Source organism: Bos javanicus, chromosome 17 (genome assembly GCF_032452875.1).
Source record: "Bos javanicus breed banteng chromosome 17, ARS-OSU_banteng_1.0, whole genome shotgun sequence".
Taxonomy (NCBI): Eukaryota; Metazoa; Chordata; class Mammalia; order Artiodactyla; family Bovidae; genus Bos; species Bos javanicus.
Window position 1 is genome coordinate 53,493,424 of NC_083884.1, and position 25,801 is coordinate 53,519,224.

General features: G+C 36.8%; 2 protein-coding genes across 9 annotated transcripts in view; one reads left to right on the forward strand and one right to left on the reverse strand.

Moving 5' to 3' along the window:
* KNTC1 (kinetochore associated 1) overlaps positions 1-9,809 on the reverse strand; it is a 70,460-nt gene extending 60,651 nt beyond the window's left edge. Inside the window, exons 1-7 of one of the 4 annotated variants that reach the window (XM_061384694.1) lie at positions 9,614-9,809; positions 7,908-7,983; positions 7,352-7,530; positions 6,571-6,691; positions 2,510-2,625; positions 1,581-1,659; positions 83-160 (exon numbers count right to left, since the gene is read on the reverse strand). In XM_061384694.1, the coding sequence (XP_061240678.1) occupies positions 83-160; positions 1,581-1,659; positions 2,510-2,625; positions 6,571-6,691; positions 7,352-7,480 (523 nt within the window). In that variant the 5' untranslated portion in view covers positions 7,481-7,530; positions 7,908-7,983; positions 9,614-9,809. Of the gene's footprint in view, positions 1-82; positions 161-1,580; positions 1,660-2,509; positions 2,626-6,570; positions 6,692-7,351; positions 7,531-7,907; positions 7,984-9,577 lie in introns of all 4 variants that reach the window. The other 3 variants (XM_061384692.1, XM_061384691.1, XM_061384690.1) reach the window with 3 other exon arrangements.
* RSRC2 (arginine and serine rich coiled-coil 2) lies at positions 9,796-25,587 on the forward strand. 5 transcript variants are annotated; one of them, XM_061384699.1, is made up of 10 exons: positions 9,796-10,078; positions 13,790-13,946; positions 15,005-15,048; positions 17,472-17,662; positions 18,132-18,335; positions 19,358-19,480; positions 21,854-21,933; positions 23,236-23,468; positions 23,813-23,902; positions 24,943-25,587. In XM_061384699.1, the coding sequence occupies exons 1-10, from the start codon at positions 10,073-10,075 to the stop codon at positions 25,120-25,122; spliced, it is 1,308 nt and encodes a 435-aa protein (XP_061240683.1). In that variant the 5' UTR covers positions 9,796-10,072; the 3' UTR covers positions 25,123-25,587. The 5 variants fall into 5 exon arrangements, with proteins under 5 accessions (XP_061240683.1, XP_061240679.1, XP_061240681.1 ...); XM_061384695.1 differs by having other exon boundaries at positions 9,913-10,078; positions 23,239-23,468; XM_061384697.1 differs by having other exon boundaries at positions 9,955-10,078; positions 17,450-17,662; positions 23,239-23,468.
* The last annotated feature ends 214 nt before the right edge of the window (positions 25,588-25,801 follow it).

Below are 25,801 nucleotides of genomic sequence, written 5' to 3' on the forward strand. Positions count from 1 at the left end.
ATAAAATTATTGATAAAAAGAGCCCTTTGCTCCAAAAAAAATTCGCTGCAAATCAGTAATAAGAAAATAATACATTACTTACCTTGTTGAATTTTTACAAGCTGAAGGTTCGTAATACAAAAAAGTCCATTGTTTGTAAGCAGCAGCATATAATAGGTATCTATTAAAATAAAATCAAGCCAGCTTCTTTAAAAGGCACATCAATAAAAAATTTAAATCAGAGTCTGGACCTAGCTTAAAAATATGTCCATTTGCTCATTTAAAGTCTAATAACCAAATAATATAGTAGCAACACAGATAAAAGTTATTTATAGAGAGTTGGTAAATTATCTGTAAAAGCAAAATTACTTCTTAGAAACTTTTATAAACCAAACTTCATTCACCAGAAAAAAATAATCTCAGCTACATCAAAATAAAGGCCAGTTAACGTTTGTTAATCCCACTGCTGGGCATACACACTGAGGAAACCAGAAGGGAAAGAGACACGTGTACCCCAATGTTCATCGCAGCACTGTTTATAATAGCCAGGACTTGGAAGCAACCTGGATGTCCATCAGCAGATGAATGGATAAGAAAGCTATGGTACATATACACAATGGAGTATTACTCAGCCATTAAAAAGAATACATTTGAATCAGTTCTAATGAGGTGGATGAAACTGGAGCCTATTATACAGAGTGAAGTAAGCCAGAAGGAAAAACATAAATACAGTATACTAACGCATATATATGGAATTTAGAAAGATGGTAACGATAACCCTGTGTACGAGACAGCAAAAGAGACACTGATGTATAGAACAGTCTTATGGACTCTGTGGGAGAGGGAGAGGGTGGGAAGATTTTGGAGAATGGCATTGAAACATGTAAAATATCATGTATGAAACGAGATGCCAGTCCAGGTTCAATGCACGATACTGGATGCTTGGGGCTGGTGCACTGGGATGACCCAGAGGGATGGTATGGGGAGGGAGGAGGGAGGAGGGTTCAGGATGGGGAACACATGTATACCTGTGGTGGATTCATTTTGATATTTGGCAAAACTAATACAATTATGTAAAGTTTAAAAATAAAATAAAATTAATTTTATAAAATTAAAAAAAAAAAGAAGTATAATAAATATACTAAAATCCATAACAACATTTTAAAAGAATATCATGTATCCTTAATTATCTATAGAACTCTTAAAACTATAAAAAAGTTTAGGATATATTATTTAAGAAGAGTTAACATTTAAGCCTCTGAAAAGATCTAAAATAAACTTTTTTTAAAACAATATTAATTGCACCCCAAAAGTTTAACTTTGTGTAAGTGCTAGTCACTCAGTTGTGTCCCACTCTTTGTGACCCCATGGACTATAGCCTGCCAGGCTCCTCTGTCCACAGGGATTCTCCAGGCAAGAATACTGGAGTGGGTTGATTTCCTCCTCCAGGGGATCGAACCCAGGTCTCCTGCATTGCAGGCGGATTCTTTACCAACTGAGCCACCTAGTGCAAATTAATTTACCTAATATATTAAGTACAAATCTGATTTTTTGACTGAACATTATTAAGAAGATATTAAAAAAGAAATTTAAAAACTTACCTTCGCTTGAACTATCTTTCTCAATAACAAGATTTCGGTAAGTACACTGATTTTCATCGTTAGCTTTCTGAACAAATGCCTAATTACAAATTAATATCAAATGATAAGATTAAACCCAGAAAAATACAATCAAAGATTATTTTCTTTAAACTCGAGGGTTATCAATTATCATTAGCAATAATTTTACCTATATCCCAAACATTTTAGTCTTGAAATGGAAAACTGTTATGGACAAGTATACAGTCTTCAAACTGTAATTTTTCCATTTTGCACTTATGTCATGTTTTGTGGATTAAAAAATGTTGCCTGCCATTTCAGCAAACAAAGGATGCTGCAGCCACATCCAGCCATGAGGGAACTCAGGATGGAGATGAACAGGCTGCCCACTGGCCAGCCCTCAGCCACGGCAGCTACTCCCACGTGTACACGGAAGGGACTCTGGATGGGGAAGTGCCTGATACTGGCCCTGGGTGGTAAAGGTGCACATATCAAGGAATGATTTCAGTGAGCCCACTCTTGCATCTTCCCATACATAGAAAACACTAAATTCATTAACCTGAGATACCTGATTTTCTTTAGTTAACAGTACTCTTTTGATGTTCCAACTATATGGTCTGTCTTGCAAAACTCCTATATATCCTAGCTCCTCTCTTACTTCTTCAGAGCAGTCCCTCAGAGCTATCTTGAGAGACTGCCCTCTGGGCTTAAAGTTCTCAGAAAGTCCACCCAAAAAAACGTAATTCTCAACTTTCAGGTTATGCATTTTTTTTCAGTTTCTAAGCTATGATTCTTAAATTCAACGTTAAGAAGCATTATTCTTGTAATTTAAAACACAAATCAAGCAAAGCTTTGCTAGAGTTTTTAGCTAAGAGATAGTTCAGAATTTAGATAATGAAGATGAAAAACATAACAAGGTAACAAGCTCTTACATTGGTGAGTAATGTTAGCTTTGACGTTACATGAATAAGATGTAGGTTGCCACTTCTCTCCCCAACCAAAAGAAACTTTCCTTCTTGACACAGGCCAACTACATCCACTTCAGTATCTGAAAATTTCAAATCAAAGTTATGCCAAGCTTCCTCCAAAAATGCTTATTTTCAATACAAAGAATCGCAAATTTTGTTATTAAAAGTCAACGATTTAAGAAGCTTCTTTTAAATATTTCAGGAAAGTAGTGATTAATGGCAAAAGGAATGCTACTGACTCTTAGTCAATAAATATTTGCTGAGCACTGATAGGCTAAGCATTGCTCAAGGCTTTTTGTATACATCTGAGAATATTACCAAGAGTCCCATCTTCATGGAACTCAAATGCTAAGGCAGAAATAGATGATAAACAGTCAGCATAACAATCTAATTATATGACACAAACAAAGGTGATACAGAGGAGGGAAACAGAGCTCTGAAGAGCCATGTGGTATTAATTGGTGTGCTCAGGACAGCTCCCTTTGTCAGATCTGAACAAAAATTTGAAGGAGGTGAGAAAGTTATTGTTTGCACAAAAGCAAGAAGGCCAGGGGGAAGTGAAGACTGAAAGGGGAAGACTAAGACAAAAGGCAGTAGAAAGTAAATTGTTTATAACTAAAATTATTCACTAGTAATATCTGTACACAGAGTACTATATGTAGACAGAGTTTCACTTTCCATTGGTGAAACTGAATCTTGTGGCCCCATCAGGGTAGATATGCTAAGATTACACAAAATATGGGTTTTCCTCCTACATGTTGAGATCAAGATTTTATTCTCATGTGCATACCTTCTAATTCCTTTTCAGCTAAGTTTTGTTTTAAAATAATTCATTAATTTTTCAGCTCTTCTCACAAAAACACTTCAATTTCTCTCAATTCAGTTCAGTTTAGTCGCTCAGTCGTGTCCGACTCTTTGCAACCCCATGAATCGCAGCACGCCAGGCCTCCCTGTCCATCACCAACTCCCGGAGCTCACTCAGACTCACGTCCATCGAGTCAGTGATGCCATCCAGCCATCTCATCCTCTGGCGTCCCCTTCTCCTCTTGCCCCCAATCTCTCCCAGCATCAGAGTCTTTTCCAGTAAATCAACTCTTTGCATGAGGTGGCCAAAGTACTGGAGTTTCAGCTTTAGCATTCCTGTCAAAGAAATCCCAGGGCTGATCTCCTTCAGAATGGACTGCTTGGATCTCCTTGCAGTCCAAGGGACTCTCAAGAGTCTTCTCCAACACCACAGTTCAAAAGCATCAATTCTTCGGCGCTCACCCTTCTTCACAGTCCAACTCTCACATCCATACATGACCACAGGAAAAACCATAGCCTTGACTAGACGAAACTTTGTTGGCAAAGTAATGCCTCTGCTTTTTAATATGCTATCTAGGTTGGTCATAACTTTCCTTCCAAGGAGTAAGCGTCTTTTAATTTCATGGCTGCAGTCACCATCTGCAGTGATTTTGGAGCCCAGAAAAATAAAGTCTGACACTGTTTCCCCACCTATTTCCCATGAAGTGATGGGACCAGATGCCATGATCTTCGTTTTCTGAATGTTGAGCTTTAAGCCAACTTTTTCACTCTCCTCTTTCACTTTCATCAAGAGGCTTTTTAGTTCCTCTTCACTTTCTGCCATAAGGGTGGTGTCATCTGCATATTTGAAGTTATTGATATTTCTCCTGGCAATCTTGATTCCAGCTTGTGCTTCTTCCAGCCCAGCGTTTCTCATGATGTACTCTGCATTTAAGTTAAATAAGCAGGGTGACAATATACAGCCTTAACGTACTCCTTTTCCTATTTGGAACCAGTCTGTTGTTCCATGTCCAGTTCTAACTGTTGCTTCCTGACCTGCATACAGATTTCTCAAGAGGCAGGTCAGGTGGTCTGGTATTCCCATCTCTTGAAGAATTTTCCACAGTTTATGGTGATCCACACAGTCAAAGGCTTTGGCATAGTCAATAAAGCAGAAATAGATGTTTTTCTGGAACTCTCTGGCTTTTTCCATGATCCAGCGGATGTTGGCAATTTGATCTCTGGTTCCTCTGCCTTTTCTAAAACCAGCTTGAACATCAGGAAGTTCACGGTTTACATATTGCTGAAGCCTGGCTTGGAGAATTTTGAGTATTACTTTACCAGCGTGTGAGATGAGTGCAACTGTGCAGTAGTTTGAGCATTCTTTGGCATTGCCTTTCTTTGAGACTGGAATGAAAACTGACCTTTTCCAGTCCTGTGGCCACTGTTGAGTTTTCCAAAATTGCTGGCATCTTGAGTGCAGTACTTTCACAGCAGCATCTTTCAGGATTTGAAATAGCTCCACTGGAATTCCATCACCTCCTCTAGCTTTGTTCCTAGTGATGCTTTCTAAGGCCCACTTGACTTCACATTCAGGATGTCTGGCTCTAGGTCAGTGATCACATCATCGTAATTATCTGGGTCGTGAAGATCTTTTTTGTACAGTTCTTCTGTGTATTCTTGCCACCTTTTCTTGATATCTTCTGCTTCTGTTAGGTCCATACCATTTCTGTCCTTTATCGAGCCCATCTTTGCATGAAATGTTCCCTTGGTATCTCTAATTTTCTTGAAGAGATCTCTAGTCTTTCCCATTCTGTTGTTTTCCTCTATTTCTTTGCATTGATCGCTGAGGAAGGCTTTCTTATCTCTTCTTGCTATTCTTTGGAACTCTGCATTCAGATACTTTCTCCTTTGCTTTTCTCTTCTCTTCTTTTCACAGCTATTTGTAAGACCTCCCCAGACAGCCATTTTGCTTTTTTGCATTTCTTTTCCATGGGGATGGTCTTGATCCCTGTCTCCTGTACAATGTCACGAACCTCAGTCCATAGTTCATCAGGCACTCTACTATCAGATCTAGGCCCTTAAATCTATTTCTCACTTCCACTGTATAATCATAAGGGATTTGATTTAGGTCATATCTGAATGGTCTAGTGGTTTTCCCTACTTTCTTCAATTTCAGTCTGAATTTGGCAATAAGGAATTCATGATCTGAGCCACAGTCAGCTCCTGGTCTTGTTTTTGCTGACTGTATAGAGCTTCTCCATCTTTGGCTGCAAAGAATATAATCAATCTGATTTCGGTGTTGACCATCTGGTGATGTCCATGTGTAGAGTCTTCTCTTCTGTTGTTGGAAGAGGGTGTTTGCTATGACCAGTGCATTTTCTTGGCAAAACTCTATTAGCCTTTGCCCTGCTTCATTCCGTACTCCAAGGCCAAATTTGCCTGTTAGTCCAGGTGTTTCCTGACTTCCTACTTTTGCATTCCAGTCCCCTATAATGAAAAGGACATCTTTTTTGGGTGTTAGTTCTAAAAGGTCTTGTAAGTCTTCATAGAACCATTCAAAAATTTCAGAAAAACTTTCACAATATTTTCACCTATTTTCCAACAAAACCACTGACTTGTTTGTCCCTTAGTTTACTCTTAAATCCATATTTGCATATACATACTTAAAGCTCTTTAATCCAATAGGAATTCATTCATAAGCACATTTTAAATATATATAGTGCTAGAAGTATTCAAATATTTCCTGATGGTATTGAAATTATGCATAAGATCCAAGAACTTGAACATGCATGTGTGCTAAGTAGCTTCAGTCGTGTCTGACTCTGTGACCTCATGGTGGCCTGTGGCCCACCAGGCTCCTCTGTCCATGGGATTCTCCAGGCAATACTGGAATGGGTTACCATGCTCTTCTCCAGGGGATCTTCCTGAGCCAGGGATCAAACCTGTGTCTCCTGCATTACAGGCAGATTCTTAACCACTGAGCCACCAGGGAAGCCGTTTTCTACTAATACAAAAACCCTGCAAATCAACTGTTGCTCTCCTAGTATGCTTTTCCCTAGACTTATTGACAGAAAGGATCATCTCAGTATCCTCTCCATCTGGTACTCAAGATTCATTTCTTAAAATCAGTTTAATTTCAAGTCTTATAAATAATGGAGTAAAGAAAAGGCAATGCTGTAGAAATTGGCAGCAAGATATAGTTGACTTCCAATTTGTTTACTGCATTACGTTAGACTTACCAAATGTAAGATGTAACTGAAGAGATCTACAAATACTGTCCAACAGTATCACCGATTGGTCTGCTATAATAATAAACCCATCACTTAAGCTGCATGCTTGTATTTTTGGATTTAATGAGGCCTGGGGGAGGGAAAAGTAGGACGAAAATAAAGCATTTTCATACATGTTTAACAACAGTCATCAATGATGTCATCACCCAAGCACCCAAGTTTAAAACTTCACTTGACAGGCCTCTTTTCTTGAGCCCATATAACTTCTTAGTCAAGTGTTTCTCTTTTTTTTAATGTTTACTTATTTGGCTGCACTGTGTCTTAGTTGTGGCACACAGGATCCTAGATCTTTTTGTGGCATGCAGGGTCTTTAGCTGTGGCATGCGAACTCTGAGTTGCAGCATATAAGATTTAGTTCCCTGACCAGGGATTGAATCCTGCATTGGGAACGTGGAGTCTTAGCCACTGGACCATCAGGGAGAGACCCCAGGGGCTTGCTTCAATTCTAGGTAATGTTTTACTTCCTAAGCTGGTGGTAGATATTCTTTGTATCATTTTTGCATACATCTGTGTTTCTAAAATGTCAAGAGGATGTATGAAAAGTTAGGTTTGGAATATTGACCTTAAAATGATGTATGGGGAATTCAGATGGAAATTTCCAGTAACCTGACACTAAACTTTGAATCCCCGAGAAAGGACTATACTCATTTATAAACAACTACCTTGTGGCTACCAGTCTTAGTAAACACAGTAAAAATTTTGTGAATGAAAACAGCAACATAACCATTACCTTTTCAGAGGAGATCTTTGCTAGTAAATCTACTTGATATAAAGCGGTTCCGTGTTCTTTTCCTGAACCAACACTTAGGTACCCACTTCCTGTATCATCATTTGTTAGCAGCTCAATATCATTCCACATGTTTCTGAGATTGTTTTCCTGATCAGGAATCACTGCCTTCCCTATGACAACTGTAAAATCAGACCAAATTACATCATTGCATAGACTCCAGCTCCTTGGGAAATAAAAAGGCTTTATTAAATACATATATATATATATGTATACAAATATACACATACACACCAATAAACAGAGACTTCTCTGTGTTATTTTTGTGGTCACTAGACACTTTGGATCAATAAGATATATGGAACTAGAACTATGATTATCACTAGAGAAGAACATACTGGTTTAGGGACACGGGCAATTTCGATCTTACCAATGTGTCCTAGAGTTTCTAGTATTTTGTATACCTAGGTGAAATTATAACAAGCTTTCATTTGAAAAACATCTTTAACCAGAATAGCAAAAAACAGTGAACTTTCTGAATGCATATTGTCTGGGATACCTTAGGTTGGTTACGGTTCCAGACGAACTTAAAAAACCATGTCCATTCATGTTTCCAGAATTGTTACGCCATAAATCTTAACAAGAGGTGGAAAAAAACGGATCAGGCTTCTGACTGGACCAAAGAGTGTGTCTGCAACCTTAGGAGTCACTTAACTATTTCATCAGCAAGGACTTAAATAACTCATTTCACTGGGTCTCCAGGGCATAGAATACTAAAATGAAAAGCAATGCTTGGATCAAGACTGGAGGGGAAAATAACCAAATAGTTACAGTTGTTTTGATAACTGCTCAGATATTTTTTTAAATCTTTGACAGTAACAGTACAGGAAAGAAATGATTTTTGACTTGGAGCTCTTTTACATTTAATAATCTGTTGTGGTCAAGCAAGTAATTTAACCTTTCTGTTCCTCAATTCTCTTCTGTAAAATAGGAATACAGTTGTACATAGCCAGAAAGGTCACTACCAGTTTCAAACGTTCACAAAACAATGCTTGGTTTCACGGCAAGCACTCACTTTTAAGTGCAGCTAATCCACTACTGTATTGGTGGAAGAAGGTAACATTTGAGCTAGTACTTACAGGAGCTTTTTAAATATTGGAAGAGCTCTTACTAGGAATGTAAGCAAGGGCACGAAAACAAGGCACATTAGAATAGACAATAATTTTAGTGTCTGTGTTTGGGCGGGAATTGGGAGATTAAGACAGGCTGAAGTAAATACTTCTATGAGTTTCGGAGTCCCACATCTGTAAGAACAGAGAAATATTATCAGCCTCCCAGGTATGTCACACTCGTTTGACAAAAGTTTACTATGTGTCAGGCACTGTTCTAGGAGCTGGGAATACATCTGTGAAGAAGACAGAAAAGGTCTTTGTCATTATGAAATTCATATCCCATAGGAAAGACAGACAAAAATAAATGCGGTATTTAGCAGGCAAAATAGTTTGAATGTATTATTCATTTAATCTGCACAATCCATTTTACAGGTGAGAAGCATGAATCAGGAACTAAGTAAATGGCCATGGTCACCTAAAATGAGTTAACGATGTCGCTAGTGAAGATTCAAATTCATGCCAGTTATTAACTGTTATACTGCTTCCCTATGAAAAAATAAGTAAATGCACAACTACAAATAATGCTCAGGTGAACAGGGGGTGGCGCATAAGAAAAATCTGGAAGGGGAAAGAGATGACAACTGAGCTGAGATCCGAATAACAACACAAGGCAACTATGCAAGGCTCAGGGGGGACAAAGATGCAGGCCAAATATCAAAGATGCAGAGGGTGGAATGAGTTTGTGGCTGCTGTAGGGCCATATGAAGAATGGGATAGTGCGGGGGCTAAACCAACAGGTGGAACCAATGAATCCTTGATTACAAGATTAGCTTTCATCCTCAGTGCTAGGGTGGAAAAAATACTAAGTAGGCCTGTGAGTGATGTGATTAAGTCTGAGATTACTCTGGGTGCTAAGTGAACACATAAACGAATTAAACGAAATGAAAGTTTCAAATAGGCTCTCAGCTAGACATGGGCCAGCAAGAAACAACTCCAACCAATCTCCCGCCGGCGTCTTAACAGGATAACACCCCAAACTGAGCTGAGGTTTCTCCTATTTCGACCTAAAACCACCCCACCCCCCAGCTCCTATAGTAGCGTGGTTCCCCCTCCTCACCTGCAATTGAAGAAATTAAAGAACACTCAAATTTACCTCCCCCGCATCCACGTTCCCACAACCGCTACTAGAGTCTTTAGGGTCTTTGCCACAGGTTTAAATTGGCGGGAGAAAACCAAGCCCAACCCCTTCTACGGCGACTAGGGGAGGCCAAGATTGCTCTAGAAGCGAAATAGGAAGTCGCCCCACCCTAAATTCCACCAGTTCTGAAATCCAGGCAGATCTTTCTGTGGTACGTCCTTGGCCCCGCCCTCTCCCCGCCTTACCGGCTACTTCAAAAGAACAACCAATCACCGTCTAACCGCGTTGCTACAGAAACTCTTATCCCCACCCCTTTTCCTCCCAGCAAGCTGTGCTGTGCGCCGGGCCTTTTCCCCCTTTGTGCCATCCGGGTCTCTTGCGCGAGCGATTCAGTCCGTGGCGAAGCGTCGAAGCGGCCAGTACTGTGGAAAGTGGCAAGTGGAGGCGCCGCCGTTGCGGCCAAGACTCTGGACTATGGCGGTGGGTGCCAAACTTGAGTTTAAAATCATGGATAGTTTCCTGTTACTCTCCAAAGAAGGGATGAGCGGCTTCCAGGGCTGTTGTCCGCACTTGTGTGTGGACAAAATGGCGCCTTGGCCTTCTTCTGCGCCCGCCATCATGGCTGGCTGCTGTAGGGAGGGGGAAATAAGGCGCTGTTGTTGGGGGTGGGGAGCAGCAGGGAGTGTCTTTTTTTTTTTTTTTTCCAGAACTTTCCTGTCTCTTTCCCAGTTTTTGGTTCCTTTTGGTTCACAGGACTGACTGCAGTTTAGCTTACTCACTAGTTAGTGGGTTATATTGAATTTCGTTAAGGCTTGGGCATTTATGTTCGCAGTGGGAGAGGGCTGGGGAAAAGAGAAAAGGGATCAGGGGTCGTCTCTGAAAAGTATTGGGTCAGAAAGGCGGTACCTGTAAGGGATAGAACGCGAAAAGAGAGCAGTCGAGGAGCGATTATTTTGCCTACGCTCAATGAGACAATTCTAATCGCAAAATTTCAGTGTTGGCGTCTGCGTAAACCTTAGTTTATTCCTTAGTAAGCATCTAGGGAACGAGTTTCTGGAAGGGGGTAGAAATTCGATTTAATTAGGAGAAGACTTTGAAACTACGAATTCGGACTGATGATGCTCCGTTTTGAAGTCTTTGAGAAACAATCAAGCCCTATCATTGGCGTTGTTATTTTAAATTTGAGTCCTTCATTGGCCCGTTTAATTTTAAATGAAAATTACAATTTTTCAATTACCTCTTGTGTAAAATAAGCCTACTTTGGATATGATACCCAGTCCAGATGGGTCGCATTATTGTGGGAATATTTCGTTTTACTTTATCCGGTTAAAAGAAAATTGCAAACATTTTGCATCCTTTTCTACTGATTAAAAAGTTGTTTTCTCGCTTTCGAAAATAAATAGGATTATTACATATAGAGTACTCTATCTGGCATTAGAAATCGTTAATCTGCCCCTCCCTGTCACCCCATTCCTAATCGATTTGATTTAGAACTGAGTTTTTTGATAACAATCGAACCAGTTTCAAACAGTCGGCAGGCTATTTGGTATTTGTGCAAATAATCGATTTGGTGTTTTCTTTTGTTTAAATAGTGACTTGGAAGAATATTGTTTTACCTGAGCTCAGATATTAAGAAAACATTTGTTTCTTCAGTGCCTTGTTCGATAGAAAGACACGATCCCCTGGAGATGTAGCCTAGTATTAAGTCCAATGTACTTCTCTTTGCACTGCGAAAACATAGGTATATTGTGTCTTGAGCGTCATTGAGTAAAGATGTAAATTTTAAGAAACCATGATGTTTTTCTAATAGAGCAAATGCTAGAGTGAAGGGCATTTTTGCAGTTAGCATATAAGATTTACAGAACTGAACTTATTAAATTGAGATCTTAATTACTGTAAAATATCCTAAAGGACATAAAAGCTTAGGGTGGTCTAAGTGGCCGCCTATTATTCATCTGTTTAGTGATACCATGGTTTTTGTTGGCGTCTTGTTGTATATATTTTACAGATGAAAATGGCTGTTGGATGTGTTATTACCCCGTATTACAGAGTGCCTTCCTTTAAGTCAAGGACATTGGGCTTCCCTGTTGCCGGACTTCCTTAATGTTAAGCATGTAGTTAAATAAACCATTGACTGAAAACTTACGACCTGGGCTAGATGCTGGCATTTCCATGGAAAGATTTTTAACTAGTCATGATGTCTTAGAAGTGAATGAGATGTGCCAGTGGTTTCAGGTATGCTGTCTCAGTTGGACAGAAAAGTGGCATGCACTGAGAGAAGAGATAGCAGTGCTTGAAGTTTTTGCTGTTGCTTTATTTTATATTCAGTGTAACTTGACCAACATATCATAAACTTGTTATAAACAATCCTTAAGAATAGTGATAAGGGCAAGAATAAAAGAAAACCAGTATTAGTGTGAAAATCAGAATCCTCTTTTGTTGTGTGATAAGAGTATCATATATTAATAGACAGCAGATAGAGTATCTTCTGTGGTGAGTCAGCTCATATTGCTGAATCCCATCTGTGGAATGAAAGTTGAGTCTGATTCTAAGGGATGAGAGCCTTTCTGCACAAAAGTTTTCTGACTCTAGATACGACCCATACATAAAGAAGCAAATATGCTCGAATGAGCCTCCCCAGTAGTTATGTGCTTCCACTTGTTTCTTGTTTTTTGGTAATATTGTTAGACGCTTAACACATAATGTCTTTTATCCTAACCCGGTCTGTAAATACATCCCTCCCTTTAAATGTATTAGTTTATTCCTGAAGTGTCCAGCTTTGAGTGAGTTGGGTTCATTTTTGACCCTCAGAAAAAAGTTGGTGAAATAATGCAGCCTCTCAAACTTCACTTGTTAAATTACTGTCCATTTAGTTTACTTGGTGTTTGTTTTCTGGACTAATTTTCCTAAGAGAAGAAGTTCATTATCATGTGATTATTCCTTCTGCTGAAAATGTATAGTAATTCACCATTGAAATTTGTTTCTGTAAAGAGCAAGTTGGTAAATGATTTAGGCATTGTGGACCACATACAACACATAGTCTCTTGTCACATTTCTTGCTTGCTTGTTTTAACAACCCTTTTAAAAATGTAAAAGTCATTTTTAGGGGCCATACTTTGCCAATTCATGCCCTAAGTAATTAGCTCCTCAGGCATATTAGCGTATTGACTCTTTCATATTCCCTCTTTGGTCAGATGGGTCACCACCTTCCACATATACTGAAACTGTTTTCCCTGCCTTTTATCAGAATCTGACTCAAGAACATTAAGGTTCTAGTTTCTCCTATGACTTACTTAAATCAATTTCTTACAGAAATACATTTTTTAATGGAAAACTAATAACTGGAATTAGTTTCTTCATTTTTTGGTTGATCTCTGTGCTGAGTACTATGTCATGATCAAGGCACAGGAAGTTTCCTTTTTTAAAAAAAAAGATGTTCCCTTTTGTAAACTGGGAAACAAAGAGCTGATAGTTAAATGAAGGACCCTACTGTCTCAGGTAAATCAGGTCTCTCAGAGTGAGTGTACACTTGACTGTTTCTTTCCATTTTTAAAGTTTGTATTGTGTAACTTATAATGCTTTAAAGCAGAAACAGTTTTTCCGTATGTGAGGAGAGGCAGACTTGGAGAAGCACTGTGCCAAGGGGCTTTCATTAAAGAGGGTTAATGAAATTAATACTGGGTTCTCAGATAGGTAAGTTAATTTTTTTTTTCATGTATAATATTCTAGAAGCATTCTGCTTTTTAAGATTTCACAGTCCTCAGTCTTTTTAACCTTTCACAGCTCATTTAAAATGCCTTTTTGTTATGCCCATGTAGTAAAGGCAACTAAATGAATTCAGAGATCTAAAATGGACTCTTTTCTCTGCTTAAGTATTTATTGGAAATACTTGGACCCTTATTTTTCCTTTCCTCGTTGTTTTGAAAGATGTAAAAACAATGAATAAAAAAAATCCATCCAGTTACATACGTCTGTTTGGTATTGGGTTAGTCGTTTCAGTTTACTCAGACTTACTAAGTACAAAGCATATTTAGCCACTTGGAAATCAGCTGTTCTGGTTACTTGATTTTCTGTTTTTAATTGTGTAAAACCCAAGGATAAGTGTCTTTCTTTCCTCCTCTCTCTTTTAAGAAATTGAAAACATTTTTAAAGCAGTTAAGAATTTACAAAGATTTTTCTTTGAACTTGTAGGCTAGTGACACAGAACGAGATGGACTAGCCCCAGAAAAAACATCCCCAGATACAGATAAGAAAAAAGAGCAGTCCGATGTATCTGTTTCTCCTAGAGCCTCAAAACATCATTATTCAAGATCACGGTCAAGGTCAAGAGAAAGAAAACGAAAGTCAGGTAAGAATTGCTAGAAAAGATACCACTACCAGCATTTTTATAATCCATGTGAAAATGTAAAAGATATTAGTTTACTGATACAGTTTATATGTGTTCTTCGAATTGAGAAATGAATAGTGAAAAGTGCGTTGGTAATTTGGTGGAGAAATTTTCAATTATGAGGACTAAAAATGTCCTAATACATACAGAAGTTTCATAATTTTTCAAACTGTATGATTAAACTTGTGTCACATTAATATTAGCCCTAGAGGTTTAAATTTTGTCGTTTTAACACAGGCAAAACAATATTTTGAAAGATGCAGTCTGGGCAGTGGCGTATTCTGAATTTATTTCACATCTCTGACATAAGTTACAAGAATATTTTTAACCTTGATTTTCTTTTTAACTTAATGTTAGATTATTTCTGAAAGCAAGAGTTGTGTTTTGAAATGGTCTTTAACTTCTTTTTTTAAAAACTAGACTGATGTGGCATAGAAAGCATGCTGTATTGCTAATGAATCAATACTTAATGAGGTACTTAAATGAGAAGTAGAATAGAAATGAGTTTAATAAAAGTTTTAAGACCCGGGATCTAGTTATATATCTTTTGTACCCACAGATAATCATCTACAAAATGGTTTTAAGTGTGATTTTTTATCTATATATTGGAAACTGTGCAGTATCATCACAACTACTTTTTAAAGGAAGTCTTCTGTCCTTTTGACTTGCTGTGTAATAGGAAACAAGATGGACTGGACAGAATGTTTTGTAAAATACTAAGAATCTGTGGCCACCTAAAAGTTTCTGTTTGGTCATGTGTCATAGAACATGGACTTTTTGTGGAACTTCCTTTACTTACTTACTTGATTATATTCTGGTTTACTCAGATTGCTTGATTTGTTTCAAATATCCCACCCCTGCCATAAAAAATAGGCTTTAGAGGCTTTACTTGACTAGTAAATATTTAATAAATTCTTTAGTTAGGCAAATGGACAGAAACGTTCTTTGTGTGAGTTTTGGAATTTATGTTTGAGATGTCTTTATATGTTTATTTATAGTGAATTTTTGTGTGTTCACAGATAATGAAGGAAGAAAACACAGGAGCCGGAGCAGAAGCAAAGAGGTAATTAACACTTTGTAGTGAATAGGCACTTTAAAATACTTGTAAAGTATTTGGTAGAAATGTTTGTGTGAATATATGATATTGTCAAGGTAAGTACCAAAACTTGAAATTTAAAAGGTTTAATTGAGTTATAAAATAAGCATGATTTGGATTCATCGTTTTTTTCAAGAAGATAGTTGTTTATATGAAAAGTTCATTCAGAAACTATTAATATGTTATGTTGTGAAAATATTCACCATAAAAATTTCATATGAAGAATATAATTGGTTTTTTAGGCCTGTTGCACAGAGCTTCCATTAATCTGAGGTCCCGAGTCTCCTTATGCCTTACGACTGCTCAGGATTTTTAAATAGCAATCATTCTTAAGTAGCAGTACTCTGGATATCTATGGGCTACTTTTTCTTTGTGGAAGGTAACAAGAGTCCTTTTCATTAGTAAACTAGTTCCCTAATAGTAATACTGAATTTTGAAATAAAAGCGTCAGTGAGGGACAGCTGGAAAGGTGGCAGTGACAGCAAAACTTGAGGATACAGACAGCAGCTGTATTGCAGAAGAGATAACTTGCCCACCTGAGAAGACAAGGAATGAGCCAACAAAGGAAGAGCAGAAGTAGAAGCCAAAAGGGAGGAGAGTCTCCTGGGGGCTGGGCAAGGGACTCCTTAAACAAATGTGGGCAGGGACTTCACCTCTTCCCCTAATGGAAGCTCTGTTACATTTTTAATTTAGGAGAGTTTTTGTGAAAATGACTATTTTGTTTAGCTCACATGATAACATTTCTATAATAAATCATACTCAGCGTGCTAATGCGCGAAGAGACTGAACTGAAGACGCTGCAGACTCAGATAGCAAAATAATAAGCCTACTTCATGATAAGGTAACTATTAGTCATTCAAACTCCTATTTCCCTTAAGTATATCTTAAATCAGTTAAGGGTTTTAAATGGTTTTTTTTCTTTTTAAAATAATAGTAATGTTATGTTTGGAAAACTGGTTTAAAATAAACTCTAAAACTTTTGCAAGCTTAACCACTTAAAGCTTTTCCACTTTGCCGCCATACGGCAAAATCAAGAAAATAGTGTTTTATAAGCTCATACAGAGAACTGGCATTGAAACTAAACTTTAGTTGTGTCTCCAGGTCTCTCATTTTTCTGCAAAATAATGAATTACCTACTATGACCCTTTTCAAATGTATCATCGTGCATGTTCCAAAATGTTTGACTGAGTTTTTTGTTTTTAAGAAAAGTTAATCTTGGAAATATGCTAAGGTCTAGTTTGGAACCTATGAGCTAACTGTCCTCTCGTAGTCTGGGCATCAAATATGGGGTCTGGTTTCAACTCTCCTAATACGTAGCTTTGTGACTTGAGGTCTTAGTCTTATATAAAGTAAGGGGAATTGAGGATCTGAGTTTCCTTCTAGCTTTAAAATTGTGATTCTGAAATGTCCAGGATTGTAAGCTTTAGCTATAGGATGGATCTAACAAATCCTAATGTGGGGGAATCTAACATTTAGCACTTTGTAATTCAGTGAGTGTAGGATGGAGACTTGATCATACAATTGATTTAGCCCAGTCTCTGAATGCATATGTTGTGAAAGGAAAAGCCTCAGTTTTTATAATTCTTCAGAATATGGGGGAAGTATGTATTATATAATGGTATAGGGATTAATTGTGTTATACCTAGTTTGATTTCATAAAAATTAAAAGATATGGTTGCCATTTTCTACCCTAGGTACATGAAATGTAATAGAACTCCAAGCCTGTTGGGATATTGCAAGATGAAAAGTGATTGCTTCACAGTGTAGACATTGGGAGAAAAATCAAGAGCCGTCTTTAAGAAAGGATGTGGCAGTATAGCTATATAAAAAGGACACTTAACTCTGCGTAAAGTAATTTGAAATTGCAGAAAATATTAATACTTAGATTAATTTTACTTAACTGCCTAATTGGAAATGCATTTTCTGCTGCATTTCTGTGTCCTTATCTTCACTATTGTTAACTTACTATGTACTCTGGATTTAGAAGTTGTTGTGTTTATATATATATATATGGTCTGTTTCTCTAAAAGGTTTGTTGGAAATTTGAAAAAAATTTGATACTTGTGTACTTCCCTTTTAGATAAAAGAAACGAGGGATTTCTGTTTTTCTGAAATAATGGTTTATATTATTTTAACATTGAAAGTCATTGTTTTAATTGTGATATTGAAAATATTCTGGGGTAAAAACTGCATTTGGGGGGTGTATAAGGAAAAAGTAAAATTAGTATATATTTGCAACATTTGGGTGATGTGAAACTAGATCTTTTTTAAATTTGCCACACACTCCTAAGGTTACTAATGTTGCATCACAACATTTTTGCTTCTGATACCCATACTAACTCTCTTTGTTGCACTATTTTCCTGAAAGAACCAACTTCTTCTTAAAACAGGCAAGAAGACATGAATCCAAAGATAAGTCGTCTAAGAAACACAAGTCTGAGGAACATAATGACAAAGAACATTCTTCTGATAAAGGAAGAGAGCGGCTGAATTCATCTGAAAATGGTGAGGACAGACACAAACGCAAAGAAAGAAAATCATCAAGAGGCAGAAGTCACTCAAGGTCTAGGTCTCGTGAAAGGTAAGTAGTTTTTCCTAAGTTAATGCCTTCTACAGAACTTCTAAATTACATAAAAAGTTTACATTAACAGAGCAATGCAACAAAATCTTGGTTAGAAAATTTGGAATTTTTAACTTTTTGATTTGTCTGTCTTTTACAGTGGAAAAAAAAAATATTGCTGAAAACTATATATAGTTTGCCCATGTAACAGTCCTCTTACATTGCTGGTATAGGATTTGTTTGCTGCTAACTATTAAACTAAATCTTAAATTGGGGTAGGAAACATTCCATTTTTGACATTATCACGTTATTCTCTAGGAAGCATCATCAAATAAGAACAAAGGTCTATTTTTTGTGTAACTCCTTTCATTAAAAAACTTCAGTTATACAACACAGGAGTATTGGCTGCATATGCTGCAGATAATTCATAATGTTTATAATTGAACACAGAACTCTTAAATAACTGAAAATTTGTGTGCTTTAATTTTAGGCGTCATCGTAGTAGAAGCAGAGAGCGGAAGAAGTCAAGATCCAGGAGTAGGGATAGGAAGAAGTCAAGATCCAGAAGCAGAGAGAGGAAGAAATCACGATCCAGAAGCAGGGAAAGAAAACGTCGGATCCGATCTCGTTCCCGCTCAAGATCAAGACACAGGCATAGGAGTAGAAGCAGGAGTAGGACAAGGAGTAGAAGTCGGTAGGTACTTATCATCTTGAATAAACTCAGATAGGAACAGGGTCTGATAGGTCAGACTTAGAGAGGTTAAGTAACTTGCCCAAGAAGTTCAGTATCATACTCTTCTTAAATGGTAAAGCTAGGACCTGGTCCGAGAAGCAAAGTCAGTACATGGGCTCTGTCCACCATACTGGTTTATTTTCTCAGATATTCAAAAGATGAGCTTATTAGTTCAAACTTGTCTTGATTGGAAGGAGGCTTCAATTTGTTGAAACTGGAAGTTCAATAAAGATCACTTCAAGTATTCAAAGAATAGGTTTATTCCCTACAAAGCAGTTATTAATAGTGTTCAGTTAGGCCACACGTATTCGACTCTTTGCGATCCCATGGACTAATAGTATATTATATCTGTATTCACAGGTACTGGTATAAAGTTAGTGGGGAAGCTTCTTTGTTAATTTATTGCTTCTTAAGTCAAACAGCCTATAAAAGGCTGAAATATGGGTATAAGTGCACTTAAACTTATTATAAGAACTTGGGTTTGTCACTTGTATGATTAACCTATTGATTCCACTACTAGAAATTTATTCTACATACTGACCTTGCTGTTTAGTGGCTAAGTCGTGTCCCACTGTTTTGCTACCTCATGGACTATAGCCTGCCAAGATCTTCTGTCCATGGGATTTTGCAAGCAAGAATACTGGAGTGGGTTGCTGTTTCCTTCTCCAGGGGATCTTCCTGACCCAGGGCTCAAACCTGTGTCTCCTACATTGGCAGGCCTATTCTCGACTGCAGAGCCACCAGGGAAGCACATATATTGACCTACACATGTGTAAAATTACTAATGTACATATCTTTTAACTTTTGCAACATTGGGCATAATAGCAAGAAATTGGAAACAACCTAAATGTCATCTGAAAAAGGAGTGCTTACATTGAATTTATGGAAAACTAGTCTTACACAGTTTGAACTATGTAACTGTGATTTTGACTTAGTAAAGTATTACTTGGCCATACTGACATGTAAAATATGACTTATTAAAGAGATAGGAAGAAGAGAATTGAAAAACCAAGAAGATTTAGCAGAAGTTTAAGCCGAACTCCTAGTCCACCTCCCTTTAGAGGCAGAAACACAGCAATGGATGCACAAGAAGCTTTAGCTCGGAGGTGTGTATATTTTTGTTTGATGGATTTTTTTTCTCCTTTTCATCTTGAAATGGATACTCAATTGTGTAGGGCAAATGAATGCTTTCAGTCAGAAGAATTCAAACAACTAAATGTAGCCATGACTACTTGGTGCTTTGTGATACAGAGCTATGTAAGTGGTTTGTTAATTCTGGAAAAGGTACTTTGCAGCAGTTGCTCTTTTTCTCTTCCACGATTAATTCATTCATTTTTCTCCAATCTAGACTTATAAATATTTTCAGTTTGCAATTGGAAACGTTTTTAAAAATCCTAAATCTGATCTAAGAACTCTGTCCATTTTGTCTCTAAAACTGCTTTGTCATTACTTTCTTTGTTCCTAAGAACACAGTCTCAGAAACAATAAGTAGAATTCTGTCAGTAATTTTCTTATTTTGAAGGTGCCAAATAATGAACCACTTTATTTGATCTTAAAATTTTTACTGCTAATACCGTAGAAAGATCACTGTATTTTTAAGTTTTATAATATTTCAAAGATGGGTGACTGTGGGACCACACAACAAACAACAGGGCTATCTAACTAAATCTGCGAAACCATTGACTGAACTACCTGATAGAGGCAAGAAGTAAAGTAAAATACAAGCCCTTGTTTGCAGGTTTTCCCATATTCTGAAAACTAAATCTTTCGATTTTGATTTTTTTTCTCTATGAAATTGAGTTTGTATTTTTTTTTTTCATTACAAAAATACAGTTATCACAATGTAACCTGATGGGCTGCTGCCCTGCGAACCCAGCCTGGCAGAAACTCCAGCTGAACAGCAGCAGCAAAGGTGTGAGCTCACCCCTTCCTCATTCCATTCACTAAGGTGAATGGTGTTGATTCCAAACCTGCAGTGGCCATTTAAAATATGCAAACAAAAAGTTGTCAAACACTTTCTTCCTGAAACTAAAATCAACGGAGTTAGGAAATAATTTTCCACAATATCTGAACTAATGTATGAAGAATAGTTCATTAACTTTGATCATGAATTTTTTTGTGTTTTATTTTTTGATTTTATTAAAGTTGAGTTTGTGACTAGCCTCTAAAACTGACTTAGTCTCCTGAGTGATTTTCAGATGACAATACATGAAATGCTCTAATTTCAGAATACCAAATTATTCTTTGGCTACCTTGAAATTTGAAGGGTGGTTATTTGTTGTTAAACTACAGTACGTAGACTTTTTGTTTTTTGTTTTTGAATAACAGAATTCTAAAACTACGTTTGAAATATTTTTAAGTATTTATAAATCTATATTTTAACATTAATTCTAATCAGAAACTTTTGTTTCCAAGGACAAGTTCGAGGCTTTACTACATGCCTTTCCTTTATGTGTGCAAGATTGCTATATTCCTTTTATGTAAATTTCAGTAATTGTTAAAAAGGGAATGCCAGTTTTCTACCACTATATTTTACCCATCGTGCCCACTGCTCCCCTCCCCCAAAAAACTTTCCCCAATCCTTGCCTCGTTATACCATGTTAAAAGGAGGGAGGGGACAGTGTTTAACTTATGATTGGTAATCAAGGAGTCTTCAGAGAAGAAAAGGGGTTTCTCTTTCAGGAACTCATTATGAAGATAACATTACTTAAGATTTGTAATATAGCAGGTGCTGACTTGACAGCACATTTTGTTTAGTATGTGTATTCATTAGTGAATTTAGTGTGAACCAGAATTTGTTTTTATTTTGCTTGGGGATGAGTTTGTGTTTCATGTTTCCAATTCCTTTACTAATTTCTTCATCTCCTAAAAATAATTTTCTAATAGTTTTTTCCCCTGTTTTATTAGATTATAGGAAGGGTTTGCTTGCCCTTTTAGAAATTTTATTTTTGCCTTTTTAATTTCCTTTAATTTAGAGACAATAAAGTCTATTTAAATATAAATATCATCTGCATGTTTTGATTGGCCTTACTCCCAATCAGCCTCACTTAAGAAGCTTTTAGGTAATTCTGTAAATTATTGAACATAACCTAAAATTTACTCGGATATATTTTTTCAGTGTTTCAAATTTGCAAGGTTAAATTTTATCCTTCTCCTGTAACCAGCACTGATGAAGACTGAATAATTTTTATCTCTTAACCATTTTAACTGTTCTCTGGGAACTATACATAAAAGCAGTTAGAGTTGTTGGCTATTCAGTAAATTTAAAAATGTTTAAAACCAGTATTGAAATAACATTGGATTGTGACTGTGATACCAGCTTAAGAATGATTGCTTTTTTTCTCACATGCAGATGTCAGTTTGTGGAAAATACTAAATTTATTTAAAATTCTATATAGTGTTTTGTGCCTACACATGTATACATATAAAGATAAATGTTGGCTGTATGTTGTTATTTTTTATTAAATTGTCTTTGACAGGTTGGAAAGGGCAAAGAAATTACAAGAACAGAGAGAAAAGGAAATGGTTGAAAAACAAAAACAACAGGAAATAGCTGCAGGTAAATCTTTCTTCTTTATTATGGATGTACGGCATTTTAAAAACCATTACTGACTTGTGAACGTGTTATTTTTGTTTGTTGTTTGTGTGTGTTTAGCTTTTTTTTTTTTAATCATTTTTGGTTGCACTGGGTCTTCGTTGCTGTGCACAGGCTTTGTCTGGTTGCGGTGCTCAGGCTTCCCGTTGTGGTGGCTTCTCTTGTTACAGAGCACATGCTCCAGGTGCACAGTCTTTATTAGTGGCAGCACACAGGCTCACTAGTTGTGTTTCACGAGCTTTAGTTGCTCCACGGCATGTGGAATCTCCTTTGACCAGAAATTGAACCCATTTGCCCTACGTTGGCAGGCAGGTTTCTATTCTCTGTAACACGAGGAAGTCCTAAACATGTTATTTTAATTTTCTACCTCATAAAACTTTTTTTGTGCTGTATTTCTGACTTGGTCAGTGTAGATAATTTTGACAAGTGAATAGTGACTACTATTGTTCACGTAGCATGTTAGCCATCACTGCTTAAGGAATCCAAGCTTTTATATATGACATAAATGCACTGCCTGTGGATGTCTTAAGGGTGATCAAAGAGAGCTTGTATGAAATGTTATTTGGAAGGTAGAAGTACCAGACCTGATACTTTTTATTTTGGGCCAGGTATCTATCTGTTAAGTGAGTGTAATAACCTGTTTGGGTTTCCCAGGTAGCGCAGTGATAAGAATCCGCCTGCTAGTGCAGGAAATGTGGGTTTGATCCTTGGATCGAGAAGATCCCCTGGAGAAGGAAATGGCAACCCACTCCAGTCTTCTTGCCTGGAAAATCTCATAAACAGAGGAGCTTGGCAGGCTATAGTCCACGGGGTCACAAAGGGTCAAACACAATTTAACAACTCAACAACAACCTGTTTAATAGTTTTAAATATTTCATATGAGTTTCAAATGATATAGTGAAATCATATTGTGACCTATCAAGAACCATTCAAATGAAAGTTATTAGAAGTTTAGCTACAGTCACCATAGTTCATTTCCATTGAAATCGTACACCTTTTTCATGTTTACAGAATTCTCTTTATCCTCAGAGAAGAAAATGAAGTTTTAGTTCATACAAGGAATTACATACAGCAATGTCTATTGATGAATACATTAAGTGTTTGCTAGAATATTATTGCTTTATAAGCTTAACACTCAAGTCATTTTTTTATATTTGGTGAAAATACTCTGCCTTTTGCACCTTAGTAGCTCTTGCATATAAATAATATGTTACTGTAAATTAAGATGCTTGTTTTCATTAAAATCCATACTTGCTTCCTCATCAGCAGCTGCCGCTACTGGAGGTTCTGTTCTCAATGTTGCTGCCCTCTTGGCGTCAGGAACACAAGTAACTCCTCAGATAGCTATGGCAGCTCAGATGGCAGCCTTGCAGGCGAAAGCTTTGGCAGAGACCGGAATAGCTGTACCTAGCTATTACAACCCAGCAGCTGTGAATCCAATGAAATTTGCTGAACAAGAGAAAAAAAGGAAAATGCTATGGCAAGGCAAGAAAGAAGGAGTAAGTTTTCTTATTCCCCTGTTTTGTTCTTGATTTCTAAGTTAGAAAAATTCATTTGGATTGGAATAATTTAGTTTGGGTTTCTCTTTCTTGCTACTATTATTAATACTGGGGGAAAAAATGCATGATCTAAGTCAGACTTTCAGAGAAAACCAGTATGCCCATATATTTATTAAAGGGAAAGAGTTCCTTAGTTTTTATGTTTTATATAAGACAATTACCAACTCCATTGATAGAATGTCATTAATGGTTTTTTTATTTAGGCTGTATTATGGAAAATTTGAGTATCCTAATAAAAGATATTTAAATTTTACATGTCTTAAAAGTGCATTGTTTCTTAACAGGACAAATCCCAATCTGCTGAAATATGGGAGAAATTGAATTTTGGAAACAAGGACCAAAATGTCAAATTTAGGAAATTAATGGGTATTAAGGTGAGTTACACACTTTGTATTAAAACTCATGTAAATTTATATCTTTAGGGTAACATTGGTTCTCAGTGTTATTTTAGTGATATGCCATCTCTGGATACTTTCTAATGCCTTTTTTTTTAAATTTTATATTGGAGTATAGTTGATTAAGAATGTTGTGATAATTTCAGATGAGCACCAAAGGAACTGAGCCATACATACACATGTATTCATTCTCCCCTTCCCTTTCCATTAGGCTGCCACATAACATTAAGCATAGTTCCCTTTGCTATACATCTAGTGCATTTTTATTTATGTTTTCTAGGTTAATTTTGAGAATAGAACATAAATGAAACACACTAGACCAATAAATTATCACTAGCTGACAATAGAGGTTGTTAAATTTGATATTTGTTGATAGAGTATTTGTTAAGATTTAACTGTCATCAGACCTTTATTTTTTTCAAGAAAGATTTTTTTTTAATATTATTATTTTTGGCTGCATCATGTCTTAGTTGTAGCATGCAGGGTCTTTTTTATGGACTTAATTGCCCCATGGCATGTGGTATCTTAGTTTCCTGACAAGGAATGGAACCTGCGTCCACTGTTGGAAGGCAGCTTCCCAACCAGTGGACCATCTCCTTTAAAGGAGATGTAGAAGGTTGTGTTTTTTTGTTGAGTAATGTATAGATAAACAAATACAGTCTTAGGTTTTATACAGTAACCTGATAATGTCCACAAATGTTCAAATATTGGTCAATACTAAGGGAGTTGGTTTTTCATTGAAAAGATGAAACTTGATCCCCATTTTCTTCTAGACATTTATTTACATAGTTTTTCATGTTCTAAATGTTCTTTCTCATTCCCACTGAATGAAGTTGATTTTTGTTAACATCTTCTATCCCAGTACCAAGAAGGAACATTGCCTTGAATGACGAATTGAAGCTAAGTGAGATCAAATATATACTGCAAAAATATGATCTACCAGGACTTTTAAGTGAGAGAAGTACTTGCTAGTCTAGGTGAATTCATCTTAATAGTATATTTTTGTATCTGTTGCTTAGAGTGAAGATGAAGCTGGATGTAGCTCTGTTGATGAAGAAAGTTACAAGACACTGAAACAGCAGGAAGAAGTATTTAGAAATCTAGATGCTCAGTATGAAATGGCAAGATCACAAACCCACACACAGAGAGGAATGGGTTTGGGGTTCACCTCATCAATGCGAGGAATGGATACGGTTTGAAGACCACACTATACTGGGGACTCTTACAGACTGGTTCTGATGCCAGGTCCTTGATCACCGAACAGCTGGCATTCTAGCGTGCATGGGCGTTGCATTGACTTTAATTTATTGAAAAATATGATTTTTTTGTAAATATCAGATCAGTGATACTGGTGTTAGTGTTGTAATCAGGTTAAACCCACTTCCATTAAACTTGACAGGACTATAGAAGGACAATATTTTTTAGTTCATGAATTCTACTTTTCAAATATATAAAAGCTGCAGGTGGGATAAATATCTCATACATGAATTTTTGGTGTCCGCTGTCTTGTGTACTTTTTGTACTTAACCTTGTACAGTTATTTTCATCTCTTGAAACATGAAAGAAATGTTATGTAGATGTTCTTTAGAAGATCTGGCCATTTGGTACATAATCCAGCACAAATAAAGCTGGGTGGTAATGATAATAAAATTGGTTTTTCTCAAGACTGGTGTTAATTTAAGTTACCTGGAATTCTTATTTGAATTTGTTTTATGGTTTCTATGGCATTTTGCAATTTCTGTTAGAAGACACTGGCTGGAAATTTCTTTCTTTTTTTAAGAACAACTACGCTATAGGCAATACCATGGTGAGCAAAAATGTAAAAAGGAAGTTGGGAGCAGTGAAAAAACTTACTAAAGTAATACTGTTTTCCTACTA